General features: G+C 44.0%; 1 protein-coding gene across 2 annotated transcripts in view; it reads left to right on the plus strand.

Annotated features, from left to right (window-relative positions):
* THADA (THADA armadillo repeat containing) overlaps positions 1-15,500 on the plus strand; it is a 538,115-nt gene that overhangs the window by 205,387 nt on the left and 317,228 nt on the right. For both annotated transcript variants that reach the window (XR_004538762.1, XM_033937269.1), the window contains exons 27-28: positions 2,178-2,267; positions 5,838-5,969. Coding sequence is in view for 1 of the 2 variants with exons in the window: in XM_033937269.1 (XP_033793160.1) it covers positions 2,178-2,267; positions 5,838-5,969 (222 nt within the window). In the remaining variant the exon portion in view is untranslated. The remainder of the gene's footprint in view (positions 1-2,177; positions 2,268-5,837; positions 5,970-15,500) is intronic.

Here is a 15,500-nt window from a genome sequence, read left to right on the forward strand (position 1 = left end):
TATGTTTTATTATAGTTATGTTCTCCCCTTGACAATTCTGGAAGGAAAGTGGACTTTTAGTACAGTTATATTTGCTTCATTACATTGGATTGGATTGAATGTTTTTGTAATATGAAAGGAGTTTGCTTTTACACAGTGTTCTTCTGTATTTCTGTCCGGGTACTTACTTTCCCATTTTTAACAATAAAAATACTTTTTAAGCTTTTTTCCCCATTAAGCCACGGATTGTAGTATGCAGTGTCAGGCACCTGGATGTTGTCTGTTAGAAGTACCATGATCAGTAAGGGGTGGGGGGATGGACAATCCTGGTGCAATCTTCTTGGGGGTGCCAGCATCTCCTCCGCCCTGCCGCACATTCCTTCACCTTCTCCACTGCACCTCTAACTCTTCGCCGGCACAAAAAGCATTTCCAGCCTGCTGCTGGCTCTGGCCTCGGCTCTCTCTCTGAAGTCACTTCCTGCTTGTGGCACCAGGAAGTGACATCAGAGGGAGAGCCGAAGCTAGTGCGGGCAGCAGATTGAAGTTGCTGCTCGCACTGGCAAAGTTAAAGAGGTAAGGGGGGAGGGAAGGCGCATGCATGGCTGGTGAGGCGGAGAAGAGGGCGGAGAAGCCCCAGGCGTCGCCTATCCTTGCTGCACCAATGACCATGATGGGCTAGTTTTTCTGAAATGTGCTAGTTCTAAATTTGTGCCTGAGACAGAGGAGGGTGAAAGTAACTTGCCCAAGGTTTCGGAAAAGGGTTAGTAAAAGAAATAGGATTTAAATTGTGGATTCTTTGATTCTTGACATGCTGCTGTAACCATTAGCTACTACTCCAGCCCCACGTATTGTACCCTTTAGCAGCTTGAAGTGGGTTGATATGAATTTTAAGAGGACAGCTGATGAACGGGTGTCTGAAATTTATGTTAAAAGTCTTAACAAAGGTTAATAAGGCATGAGAAGCATTTTACAGTATCAATGAGTCTTTTCTCCTCGGTTGGTATAGCTATATGAACTATTCTAACTGGTCCTTTGAAGCCAATTCATTTGCAAATTTATTGGAATTTTTTTCTTATCAGTCTTGTTTGATGTTCGTCTCAGAAATGTAATTAAGATACTTGGGGCCCCTTGTACAAAGCCACAGTCGTGATTTCTCCTGCAGCAAATGCACTGAAGCCCGTAGGAATTGAATGGACGTCGATGTATTTGCCTCAGGGGAAGCGCTAGCGTGGCTTTGTAAAAGGAACCCTTAATTAGTGTTCATGTGCATGGAAAAAAATTTTGTTGCAAACTAGAACACAATAGGAAAAAAGAAACCAATAGAAAATGCATCCTGAACTACCGTATTTTCACGCATATAAAGCGCACCCGTGTAAAACGCGCACATGGGTATAGCGCGCGGGAAAACAACATTTATGTAAATAAATTTACTTATAGCACACATACGCATATACCGCGCATGCTGCTTGCCGCCCCGACTCTCCTCTTGCCGCCCTGCCCTAGAAGTCCTGTCCCCCCCCCCCCCGGAAGTCCTGTCCCCCCCTTGAAGGCCCGCCCCCCCCCTGAAAGTCTGATGCCCCACCCCGAAGGACAGCTGGCCCCCCACCCTGAAGGACCGCTGGCCCTCCCACCCTGAAGGACCGCACGCACCCCCCTCCCGACGTTCGATTCATCCCCCAGCCCCCCCGCACCGTTTGCGGTGGAGAAGCAGCCTACCGTGGATTCGCGATGCCAGTGAGCCCTGCGCTGCTTCCTCTGCCACGGTACCGCTCCTTCTCTGGGCTGCTTCCTCTGCCGCGGTTCCCCCCCTTCTCTGACGTCAGAGAAGGGGTGGGACCACGGCAGAGGAAGCAGCGCAGAGAAGGGGCGGGACTGCGGCAGAAGAAGCAGCGCAGGGCTCACTGACATCGTGAACCCACGGTAGGCTGCTTCTCCACCGCAAACAGTGCGGGGGGGCTGGGGGATGAATCGGACGTCGGGGGGGAACCAGCAATGTAAAAAACAAATTGTAAAACGCGCTCACGCATATAATGCGTATGGTTATGCTCGGTTTGTAAAATCGTGTATAGCGCGCGTGTTATATGCGTGAAAATACGGTAATATTCTTGATTGGTATATTTCTGTATCTGGAAGTAAAGTACTGTAATTGATAATACCACACATATATGAAAAGTCATTAATTCATTTTGTTTCTGCAGAATGACGGGAAGAGAATTTTTCTCCCGGTTTCCAAGTCTGTATCCCTTTCTTCTTGAACAGCTGGAAAATGTAGCCAACGCAATGGATAGGTAAGAAAATGAGAGATTTTTTAAATAAAATTGTCGCTTGATATGGTTTTTTCAGCAATCAAAGTGTTAAAGCTGAGTCTTTTGAAAGGATAGAAGTCAGTATAACTCCCTGGCTCTGCTTTCTCTGTACTTTAACCTTTCCAAATGTCTTCTGGTTTCTTGTTCTGTCATTGAGCGTGTGCTCTGCTGTTGAAGACGGTACTCTTTTCACTCTGGCATACGAACAAATTCATGGTTTTACTCTCAACTAGCTCACGCGTAACCAATGAAGTTTTGGGAATAAGGGAGATGTATCGTTCTCTATAGGCAGTCCTATATAGTGAAATAGTAAACTGGGAAAAAAAATATCAAATACTAAATGAAAATAGGAAGATTGTGAGCTGGGGAAATATTGAGTGTTGGTCGAGTAGCAACAGACAGAGCTGTGCCATTCATAGCAAGGAATTGAGCGCACTGCCAAGTCTGTCATCCATACCCTCATCACCTCTTGCCTAGACTACTGCAACCTACTCACTAGCCTTCCGCTAAGCCATCTCTCTCCCCTTTATTCTGTTCAAAAAAAAAAACTCTGCTGCACGCTTCATATTTTGCCAGTGTCGCTATGCCCACATTACCCGTCTCAAGTCACTTAATTGACTCTCTGTTTCCACATACAGTTCAAACTCCTTTTACTGACCTACAAGTGTGTTTGCTTTGCAGCTTCTCGGTACCTCTCATCTCTCCCCCACCTCCCCCGGCATTTCGCTCATCAGATAAGTCTCTCTTATCTGTACCCTTCTCCTCTGTGACCAGCTCCAGATTCCATCCCTTCTGCTTTGCTGTTTTCAGTTCCCAACTCCAACCTGATGAGACTAGGCATTCCTCCAGGACTGGTTTGAGAAGCACTGCTCTAGAGTGCAGAAGAGATATCTTGATATTACTTAAAAGGTTGTGAACAACTCAAAACAATCTGGATCAATCTTCTTATAAATGTTCCTTTTCCATCCAGGTCACAGATTACATAAACATCAGCCACAGATAGTACATATGGGGAGCCAACCTCGCTACACTCATGCCACCCCTCTCCTTAAACCCCTTCACTTGTTCCCTATCCACCTTCGCATACAGTTCAAGCTCCTATTGCTGACCTACAAGTGTTTTCATTCTGCTGCCCCTCAATATCTCTCCTCTCTTCTCCCTCCTTACACACCTCCTAGAGAACTCTAATCCTTAGATCAGCGGCTATTAGCTGTACCCTTCTCCTCCACTGCCAATTCCAGACTTCATTCCTTTCATCTATGCCTGGAATAAATTACCCAAGTTTGTCCACCAAGCCCCTTCCCTTCCCTTGTTTAAAAGCAGACTGAAAACCCACCTTTTTGATATAGCTTTCAATCCTTAACCCTACTCCTCTGCCCTCCAACCCATCCAGCTGATTAACCGTTCCCTTAACTGTATCCATGACATCCTGTTTGTCTGTCTTGTGTTTAGATCAGTGTCTCTCAAACTTTCTCGAGCTGGGGAACACTAAAGGTAGTGGCCATGGCTTGAGACACCCAGAAGTGCGTGGACGTCGCCGTGATGACATCACACACATGCGTGACATCATCACGTCGACGTCCATGCATGTGCAGAGGCCCTCCAGATGGGCCCTGAGACGCCAGTAGGGGCTGCCAGCAGGGAAGAGGGCCGGAGAGAAGGAGAGGCACTGGCGCCAGCTGATTGCCAGCTGATTGTAGTGTTTCTCAACTACTTCAAGCTAAGTAGCCCCTAAGTCTAACAAATATCAACTGAGTGCCCCAAGCACAGACCTCCCTAGGCCCACCCAAGCTCTGCCCCAGATCCAATCCCCTTTACTAATTGTAATGCCATTTTTTCCATTCATTTTTCATATATACACAGCAGATATAAATTCTCAAAACTGACACATTTCAATCACTATATTGAAAATAAAATCATTTTACCTACTGGCGATCCTCTGCAGGCTGCTGTAATTAACTTTAAAGGTGAGACCGGGAGGCCAGGGGGGAAGCCGGAGGACGCTAGAGAGAAGAGGGAAACATGCAGGCCTTTGGCGAATCGGGCAGCGCTGGCGCTGTACTGCATAGGGAAGTCAGCTGGCAAGCGCCTCTCTTCTTCCTCAGTGTGCCGTGGCACACTTGGAATCTCAGGAGGCACAGTAGTGTGCCTCGGCACACAGTTTGAGATACACTGGTTTAGATTGTAAGCTCTTTCGAGCATGGACTGTCTTCTTTGTGACTCTGTACAGCGCTGCATATGTCTAGTAGTGCTATAGAAATAATTCATAGTAGTAGTAGTGTGAAGAGTTTCAGTCTTTGGGAAGCAGAGCTGAGATTGTGATGTCATAATGCCTCATTCCACCAATAAGAGCCAACCTCATCAGTGATGTCACAATGACTTGATTGTCCTGGACTCCCCTCTGCCCACCAACCCAGCCAGCAGATTAACTGTTCCCCTTAACTGTATCCATGACATCCTGTTTGTCTGTCTTGTCTGTTTAGGTTGTAAGCTCTTTCAAGCAGGGACTGTTTTTTTTGAGACTGTACAGCACTGTGTATATCTGGTAGTGCTATAGAAATAATTAATAGTAATAGTAGAGCCCAAATTTTGTCTTGAATGCCGGTTCTCGTGGGGGGGGGAACGCATCAAAGCAAGTTTCCATTATTTCCTATGGGGAAACTCGCTTTGATAAACGAGCATTTTGGATTACGAGCATGCTCCTGGAACGGGTTATGCTCGTAATCCAAGGTACCACTGTACAGTAAAACCATGGTTGGGAGCATACTTGAAATCCAAAGCACTCGTATATCTAAGCGAATTTCCCCATAAGAAATAATGGAAACAAAGACGATTTGTTCCACAACCCAAAAACTTTAATAGAAAATACTGTACTGTAGTACATTTAGAACCTTTGTGACTCGTGTATACAGTGCGTACTTGTATTGCAAGACCTCGCAGCGTCCTTGGCTCAGTTGTGATGACGTGCCGTGCATATATGTGCTCGTATTGCAAGACATCGCTCATTTATCAAGTTAAAATTTAATGAAACATTTTTGCTCGTCTTGCAAAACACTCGCACACCAAGTTACTCACAATCCTAGGTTTTACTGTACTTGCGGCAAAGACTGAAGGGTAATATGCGAAAGCTGGCAAATGAAACAAACTTCTTTATTTCCACATTAAAAAAAAAATAGTGGGTGTATGTTGCATTTTTAATATGGGAATAAAATAAAGATCTGGGTTTAGTTGTCTAAGCTGTCTGATAATGTAACTGTTTTCTGAATTGTTATTTTTCAAGTTGTCAGCATTCAGGTCCAGTGTGCCAGGCTGGGTCATCGATCATTTGCTGCTTTTATTTGCAGGACAGAAAGAATCCACATCTATTCTACCTGCTTTTAGAAACGCTCTTTAGTTGACCACTAACTATCATAATAAGAAAAATACACGAATCATGTTACTTATGTAATAATCTTCGGAGTAAATTCTTAATTTGGTGCATGCTGGTAGGCTATTAAGCCATTGCCTTAACTGCAACACAATGCTCAGGTACATTTTCCTTTTTTTAATTAGTGAAATGGGTGAACTGAAGCTCCATCCCAGCTTGTTCCTGTTGCTTTTGATCCTGGGTAAACTGTACCCTTCTCCAATGGATGGGACCTATTCAGCTCTCAGCATGGCACCGTTTGTTCCTTTTATAATGAGGTAAAGTATACCATATAGAAAAGAGGGATCACATTTGACTAGTAAAGGATAGTGCTTTTTATTTAACTGCATGCATCTATTTTAGAGTATCAAGACCTCTCAGATTGTTGTAGGCAGCGAATAGAGATGAATTTAGGGAATTTTAACTTCTAAGCAGATTCTTTGTTGGGCAAGAAATGAAGATAGGCAAGTTTTAAGTAGTACCAGGAACGTCCTTTTCTCCAAATCCTAAGCTATTATAAAGGGTAAAGTTTGGATTGACTCCTAAATATCTAACTGACCTATTTTCTTTTGCTACAAGTAAGCACATTAGATGTTTACATTTAAACTTTATTTTTCCATCTGTAAAAGGATGTAAGCTTAAAAAGAATCGCCAACACATATTGTCTTACCAGGCGGCCTTATGGGGTAAGGATTTAGACCGATTGATTATGATTTCCAGTACTTATTTAGAATTTAGGAAACACCTAAAAACATACCTGTTTGCAAAATATCTGGGTAACTAAGTTTTCTTATTCAATTGTATAATTTTTCTTTTGTAAACCGCATAGAGCTTCACAGACCTGTGGTATAGAGGCCGATTGTTATGTTATATTAAAGTGATACAGAGAGAGACAGCAGAGATATGTTTATGGATTTTGGTAAGTACAGTAGTTATTCAACCACCTCTGTCTCTAGATGACTGAATTGCTAACTAACCCACATGGATTGATCTCACTCAGAACTGAAGACCATGGAGTCCACATAAGCTACCGTCTTGGAAACCTCTCAGGCTGTCTTCCTTATCATTGTCATCTTCTGTTACTCCTCATTCTGCTTGGATGACTTTCGTGACATCTGTATTTATTTGATAGAGGCAATGGCTTAGTTTGATGTAAGGATTTGCTTGAAGTGATGTTTTCTTGGGGGCAGGTTGGTCCATTGGGCACATTGTCACAAGCCCGATTCCAGTTCCGGCCTTGTGCCAATGAAAAACCTTAGAAACCGCCCGGTGAAATTAGTCAGGGCTGATCACTATGTGCCTGCAAGCCAGGAACAAGATCAGGAAGCGCAGGCTGTGTTTGAGCAGGGGCCCATAGACCTGTGAAAATAGGTCTTACCCCTTTAAATCCACCATCTTGGAAAGGGCTGGCTAAACAGGGTAGAAGGCAGCCTCAGCAGAAGAAAGCCCTTCCCCCGAGTAGGGCTGGGCGTGGCACATTTAGAAAGCTGGCTGGAACATTTAGAAAACTGGCTATCCTGGAGAGAGAAGGAGACCAGGGAAGTTCCCATGTGGAAGGAACTTCCACCAGCCCAGGAAACCACAGATGTGGAAATGATAAACCCAGACGCAGAGGAACAAACACAGGAGAACCAGGTATTGGAAGACATGGAATGGAGTGTTCTGCCAGAACCTGCTTTACTAAAAGCCAAGGAAGTGAGCTGATCTGACGGTGTGTTTGACTTGCAAAGTTGTTATTTTTAGGGATTTTTTTTTAATGTGCTAGCTGGCTTGCTGTGGGAACAATGCTTAAAGACAGTTAAGCAACATTGGTAATGTACTTTTGAGTGCCGTGAAAACTCTGAAGGTTGGTGCCGGTTTGCCAGACTTTCAGGTAGTGTGTTTTATGTGTTATATTTTTTGTTCTTTGCTTTGCCAAGGAGCTGAATTGACAAATCCAGTAACCTTCCGCTCTTTAATGTTTGGAGAGAAGGGAGAAACCCTGTAACATTGTACAGATCTGAGTTTGGGTTTGGACTAAAGACTTACCTGGGACATAAGTTAAACACTTGAGCATGAACCAGACCAGGCTGGCGAGGACACTATTATTTTGGGGACATTATAGTTGCTGTTACTTTTGGACTTGTTTCCCTGCATTTTTGTTTTTGCTCTATCTGGATGATCAATAAATAGTATTTCTTTATGTTGATACTTACCTGAATTGTGTCATTCTGACTTTTGTACACAGAGTATAGTACCCACAACAGGGACTTCCTCCTATTTGGGGAAGCACACCAGGGCAGTATTGTAGGCGTGTGCCGGTCACCTCTAGGCCCAAGGGCCGGCCACGCTACAACATGCAGATTCAGAAAGGGGAAGGGGGTGGTGGGGCAACATGACCTCTAAAGGGTCATGTCATATTTTGCACATCACACTCTGGCCCTTCATCACAGACCAGGCTGATTGCCAAATTGTCTCAGACATTTTAGACAGCTGAACAGATTGTTTCAACCATGGATATACTTATAGGTGAACATTGCTTAATTCAGCATTACTTGTCCTGATCTGGGAGGGGATAGGCATCTGATGAATGCTGCCCACCAACAACAGATCTCTTGCTGAGGTCTCTTGTTCTTCATCTTCCTCCTCCCCTACCCCACTTCTCCATCATGTTAGAGTTGCTTTGCTGGTCAAATCTTCAATCTTTTTCTGCAATTTCTATTTTTCTCTGTGCTTAGTTGCTGAAGTTTTGCAAAAGTCATTTCCTTTTGATCTAGGCATCTTTGACACAAGCAACATCTCATGCTGTTCTAGGAGTGAAGGAGTAGCCTAATGGTTAATGCTGTGGCCTTAGAACCAGGGGATGAAATACCTGAATGTAAAACCACTTAGGATATGGAGACTGATTCTGGATCTAAAGTCAGTCAACGCAGCCCTCAATATTACCCACTTCCGCATGGAAATGATGTGATTGGTCATTGTCTCGGTTGCACCGGGGGAAATACCTTATCTCTATGGATCTCACAGAGGCATACTGGCATATTCCCATCTTTACATCTCACAGAAAGTTCTTGAGGTTCCATATTCTGGTCAAACATTTCCAATTCTCTGTTCTTCTCTTTGGCCTAGCAACAGCTCCATGAACCAAGGTGATGATTGTTGTGACAGCACACCTCCGCAAGCTGGGAATTCAGGGGCATTCTTACCTGGGCGATTGGCTTGTACATGTAAGAGTACTCTCGAGGGACAAGGGAGTGACGGCGTAGAGCAAGTGGTCGAACTCCTGCAGATGTTGGGCTGGGTAGTCAATTGATCCCAAATCGGTCCTTGGAATACCTGGGAATCCATTTTGAGATGGCACAGAACAGGTTCTTCTTCCTGGACACTCTAGGTCTGGCCTGAAGAGGAGCTCCTGTATGTGTTCTCCCTGCTGCCAGTGATAGGCAGAGTTCTTTGGCAAGTCAGAACGCACCAATGTCGAGTGATCCTGGTAGCTCCAGATTTGCCAAGGTTGCCATAGCATACAGACTTAGTATGTCTGTAGAGGCACATGGCTCACAGGCTTCCTTGTCATTCGAATCTCATCTCACAGGAGGATCGCACTGGAGGATCTGGAGTGCTTTGGTCTTACAGCATGGCTCTTGAGCACAAAGCCTTAGAGCATAAAGGCTAGTCACCTGAGGTTATTGCCACGCTCCTGAGGGCTAAGAAGCAGTCCATGTTAACGAAGGCCTGGAAGTGTATCAGGTCCCTGGTTCAAGCAACATTGCTTAGACCCAGTGACCACATCAGTTTCAGTGGTGCTCAGGAAGATCTGAAGAAGGGCCTGGTGGTTGGCTCTCTCAAGGTACAGATAGCCGGCCTTTCCTGCTTCGGAACACAATTCAACAAGTGCATTTTAGCATCTCATCCAGATGTACCCAGATTTTTGAAGGGAGTCTTGCATCTTTGCCCTCCAATGCAACAGCCTTTTCCATCTTGGTGCCTTAATTTGGTTCTGCAGGCACTTGCAACGCCCCATATGAACCTTAGGAGGAGGTGTCCCTGATTGATTTGACAGTTTAAACAGTTTTCCTAGTGGCTGTGATATCAGCAAGAAGAGCATGGGAGCATCTCGATTCGAATGGCCTTTCCTTCCTACTGAAAGTCGTGTCCAATTTTCACCTCAACCAGCAGGTGTGACTCCCAGCTTTCACACCTACAAGAGTTAAGAAAACAGTGTGTTGAAAGTTCTGGATGTGCTATAAATTTTGATTTGTTACTTGGAGGTGACCACCAAGTTCCGGCTGTCTGATCGCCTCTTCGTGCTTACAGATGTAGCACGTCAGGGGAGGCTAGCATCTAAAGCGACCATATCCAGGTGGATCAGGATGGCTATATCTTTCACCTATATTGGCAGCAGAAAGCAGTCTCCAGTGGCAGAGAAGGTGCACTCCACTCGCACCATTATGTCATCTTGGGCAGAGTCTACAGCAGTCTCACCTGCAGAGATTTGCAGGGTGACCACTTTGGACCAAGTGGCCACCCTGCAAATTTCCACAGGTGAGACCACTCGGTCCAATCTCCACATATTCACTAAGTTTTACAGAGGGCTGGACACTGCTTTTGGGTCTTCTGTGCTTGCAGCAGGCTCATCTGTCCCATCCTAGGAATTGAGGACTGCTCTGATATGTCCCGATGGTCAAGATTACCAGTCCTGTTACATAAGAAGGAAAGATCAGGTTCTTACCTTGCTATTCTTCTTCCTTGTAACCAGGACTGGTAGTCTTGACGCACACCCTGCTTTCTGTTTCAGACATGTCTGCTTACTCAGATATCTTGTTTCCATCGCTTGCCTGGTAGGGTCATGAATGAAGAAGAATTCACTCTATTGGTTCCGTTTATTACCACCTTCTTTGTTTCGTTTAGTAGTGGTTTTAAAAGCACTGTTGTTTAATGTTTGTATTTAGAGCAGAACAGACTTATGTAGTTTCAGAGAGTTTCCCAGCACCTCTCTTTTATTTGCATTCTAGGACTCACTAGAAGCTTTGGTACCAACTGAGGAGAGCGGAGCTCATCCCATCAAGGTGGAGCATGAACATAAACAATGGACTCTCTAGAACCCTTGCAACTAGTGGGGGTTAAAACCTGATGGTCAAGACTAGCAGTCCTGGGCGTAGATGCACTAAACACGGTCACTAAGATTGTGCGGGTTTCTTTGGGCTGATTTTTTTTGGCCGATTCTGAAACAGCAATTGATGTTCCAACAAGTTTGCATGCAAATGATTTGCGCGTTGGTTCGCAGTAATCCTGTCCGATCAGTCGCTGTGAGAGCAATTTAGATACATGTGCAGAATAGTCCAGTCGATACAGCCACAATGTACGCATGCGCCAAGATATACTACGTCAGTCATAGGCATGGCTTATTGTAGTGCGTCATATGCATACATCATCGCCTTGCGTCGAAGGCAAAACATTCTTATCTCTAAGCGATTTATAAACACTGCCTGTAAAGATTTTCTTCTTTATTGGAGCTGTTGGAAGAAGCTGTTGCAAAAGCGAAAAGTAGCCAATGCGAGGCCGTAGGGAAGGGGCAGAGAGGTAGCAGCAGACTATGCAAATGTGGTAAATAAATGAGGGTGCTGTACAAAAAAAAGTTCTGGCCAATTCGTACATATTTTAATCACGAGAAACAAAAATTTTCATCTATCGTTTGCCGCCATCTTTTTTCCACCCTTTCGTAAACTTTACGCTGTTAACGGGCATGCATAAACACGCCTTCAACATATATGCTCACAACGCGCATATAACACACTGTTGTAAATATTTAATTCATGTTATAAAGGTTATACATTTTATTAATATATTGATTTCAAGGCTGAGCTGTCAGTAAGACATGGAAGTGACTGGTCTTCACTTGTCTTTTTTTTTGGGGGGGGTCGCTAGAATTGATCGCTAATTTTTGTTCATGAGCATTGATCGGTTGGCTAGTTTGCATGGCATTTTAATATTAATGATCTCATTTACATGAAGAATGAGTGAACGCTCGGAAAACCACGCAGTGTCCCGTTTTGTGTTTCAGGTCGGCAAATTCGATCAGTCACAAAACCGGTTTAGTGACGATCGTTAGATGATCAGAGACTTTAGTATGTCTAGCCCCTGGTTACAAGAAAGAAGATTAGCTAGGTAAGAACCTAATCTTTCCTCGAGTGTTTATGCTGATTGGAAACAATCAAGGTAAAGTAAAATGGAAAGAAATTTAGGGAATCTTCTGACATATGAACCTTAGAAGTTTGCATTCCCAGACTTCTTCCATAACAACCAGTGGTTGCATTGATACCTACTATTCCATGAAGGGCAGAGTTGTTCATCTTCATGATTTTTTTTTTTTCTTGTTGACAGGTCTAACTAACAGTTTACAGTTTCAGCAAATGTTTCTGTAAGGTTAAGACCAGGAACATTTATTTAACATTTGGAAGAAACATGCAAATGATTCAAGAACTATAAAACTGCTGATTACCCTTAGCCAAGTGTGGATTTGCACGAAGTTAAAAGAGGCTGAATTATATATAGAAAAGGGGAACAGAAAACAAATATTTTTCACAATGTAGATAATTGTAGTCACTTGGCTGATGATTTAAATATTATGCCCCACCCCTTTTATAAAACTATAGCACAGTTTTTAGCATCGGCCGTGGTGGTAACAGTTCCAACGCTCATAGAATTCTTCTGAGCATTGGAGTGGTTACTGCTTCGGCCGGCACTAAAAATCGCTCTACGATTTTGTAGAAGGGAGGGTGGGGGGGAGGGGAGTTAGTTCCTTTTCCTTGTATTAAATGAAAATTTATTTTGTCATAAAATTAATTTGGCGTAAATGTGCATTGTTTCACTTATATATTCAGGGTTAATTTTATGGAGAATAAAAATGCTACTATTAACCTTTTCCTATCGTGTGTTCCGGATGACGGGACATTCCAAAAATGTTGTTGCCATCGTATGTCCCATACTAATAAAGAGCCAGGAACACAAAATATTTGAATTGACAGACTTATGACTTATTTACATTATGTTTACAATAGCCGTAAATGATGACGGTGAATAATACAAAACTTTGCTAAAATAATTACGATTGGAACCAGCGTAGCGTAAAATGTATTACAATAGGAAAAGGTTAAGAACTCTGAGAAATAGGAGCATGTTACTCCCTCCTATCAAAAGCTCTATTGGCTGGCATTTGAACTTAGAGTTCTGTTTAAGTTTTCATCTTTTTGTTAACCCTCACTTTAACCTGAGCTATCCTAATAAGAGTTCTCGAAGAATACATCTGTTTGCGTATCCCTCAGTAAAATTTTGCCAGTACAAAAGGTTCTGCGAAAGAACCTTTTCCTTTCAGGCGGCTAAATTAAATATTTGGCTTGCCAAGTTTGTGTTAGAAGTCGCCTCTTATCTTAATTGTAGAAAACAAATAAAAACTCAATTATTCAATAGGTTAGGGTCTTAAATGCATTTTTACAATTTAATCTTTTATTCTTTGTAAAATTCTCCGCTCTCTTTTACATTGTATGTATTTCTTTCTGTTGTATGCCTTCTAATTTGTTGAATTTTTATCTAAATAACTTGAACTGTTTGTATCATGTTCAATTTGTTGTGAACCGCCTAGAACTTTCGGGTATGGCGGTATATAAAAATAAATTTTTTATTATTATTATTAAGGTAGACTAATGACTTAACGTGCCTTTAAGTGCCAAACAGGCATAGGTATAGTGGGCTGTATGGCGTTTAGCATGTGCTAATCATTTATGCGTCTTAGTAAAAGGACCCCTTGATGAGCTACACTTTTCCCTCCGGATTTGCGGGGGATAGGGGCAGAGCTGGACCGCGAATGGTGAAATACCGCAAATATCTTCTGGTCCGGCTCTGACCCGCCCCCGCCTCCCTCCCGATTTCCCCTCGGCATCCCGGCCTTACCTGGTGGTCTGGCGGACTTTCGGGGCAGGAGCGATCTTCCTACACTCCTGCCCCGTGCAGATCGCCAATAGGAAATGGCTGCTGTGAGTTCCCGCAGTCTCTTGAGACTATGACGGGAACTCCCCACAGCCATTTCCTGTTGATGATCTACACGGGACAGGAGCATAGGAAGATCGCTCCTGCCCCGAAAGCCCGCTAGACCACCAGGTACGGCCGGGACGCCGGGGGGAAGGCTAAACTATGTTGTTTTTTTTTCTTTTTTTCACCCCTCCCCCAAAAATCGCAAATATGTGAAATCGCGATTGCCGAAACCGCGAATGGGGAGGGGGAAGTGTAATTTAGTTTTGATGTTTGTTTTTTTACTATTTGTTTTTTTATGCCCAAACGGACATATTTTAATCAGTAATTGAATCCACACTGATTAACTGCTTGCTTATCATTTTTGAGTAGGAAAGACTGAAACTGGCACAGAATTTTTTTACCACTACTAGCTGTTGTTTCTATGGTGCTACTACGAGATGTGCTGAGTGCTCTACACTACACATATAAGAAATGGTCCCCGCTCAAAGCTATTTCACTAGGTAAACTGGCTTTTCTGAATATGCGATACATGCAGGCTTCCACATCACGGTTGCATTCAGACATCTGCCTTGCCTTGTGCTTCTCCTTACGTTTGGCAAAGGTAGCCTCCCTTCTTTTTTTGTGCTTGCCCGGGATCCTAAGTCACCCTCTTCCCCGCTGCTCAGACAGCACGAGGATCTCAGGCAGAGAACATCTTCAACTGGCGGGGGCTTGGGCTACCCCCGCCAGCATCAGGAACCATGCTTTCCACAGAAAGCGTTTTGGCATTCCACCTTGTTGCATGCAGGCCTTAGGCCAGGGGTGTCAAAGTCCCTCCTCGAGGGCCGGAATCCAGTCGGGTTTTCAGGATTTCCCCAATGAATATGCATTGAAAGCAGTGCATGCAAATAGATCTCATGCAGATTCATTGGGGAAATTCTGAAAACCCGACTGGATTCTGGCCCTCGAGGACCGACTGACACCTGTGCCTTAGGCTATGCATCAACCGTGCTTTCTATTTACATCTACAGTCAAACCGTGGACAGCGAGGAACATGATTTGCGAGTGTTTTGCAAGTCGAGCAAAACATTTTATTAAATTTTAACTTGATAAACGAGCGTTGTCTTGCAGTACATGTACGTATACGTGCGTCACGTCATCAGAACCCACAATTGAAGCGTGCACATCTTACGCTGAGTGCGGCTGAGCGTAATAAAAGTTGAACGTAATAAGCTTTGCGCCCAATTTACCCGCAGTTCAAGCACGCACTACATCAGGGGTGTCAAAGTCCCTCCTCGAGGGCCGCAATCCAGTCGGGTTTTCAGGATTTCCCCAATGAATATGCATGAGATCTATTAGCATACAATGAAAGCAGTGCATGCAAATAGATTTTCTGGTAGGATCTGAGCTGTTGTAGCCTTACTTCCCTGTTGACGTCTGAGCGCTGATTGGCTCAGGCACTGACAGAAAAGTAAGGCTTGACAGCTCAGACCCCACCACAACAAAATCCCCTCTTGCCCATATATTAAAAGAAAAAAAAGACCCTCAATTCCTCCCACCCTCCAACCGATCCCCCCCAGAGCTATTTGTTGCCCTCACCCCCAGTACTTAAAAAAAAACCAATTTGATAGGAAGAATGCCCCCTCCTTCCTTACTCCATGTTCCACTGCCCCCCCCCAACAACCCACCGATGGCCCCTAGCCCCCATACTTTAAATTGAAAGATGGCAGGAGGGATGCCCACATGGGTCCACCGACTCCCCCCCTACAATCCTCCTCTATCATAACCTATTCGGCTGCTGTTTGAGGATAGAGAAACCCACA

This window comes from Geotrypetes seraphini, chromosome 3 (genome assembly GCF_902459505.1).
Source record: "Geotrypetes seraphini chromosome 3, aGeoSer1.1, whole genome shotgun sequence".
In the NCBI taxonomy this organism is placed as follows: domain Eukaryota; kingdom Metazoa; phylum Chordata; class Amphibia; order Gymnophiona; family Dermophiidae; genus Geotrypetes; species Geotrypetes seraphini.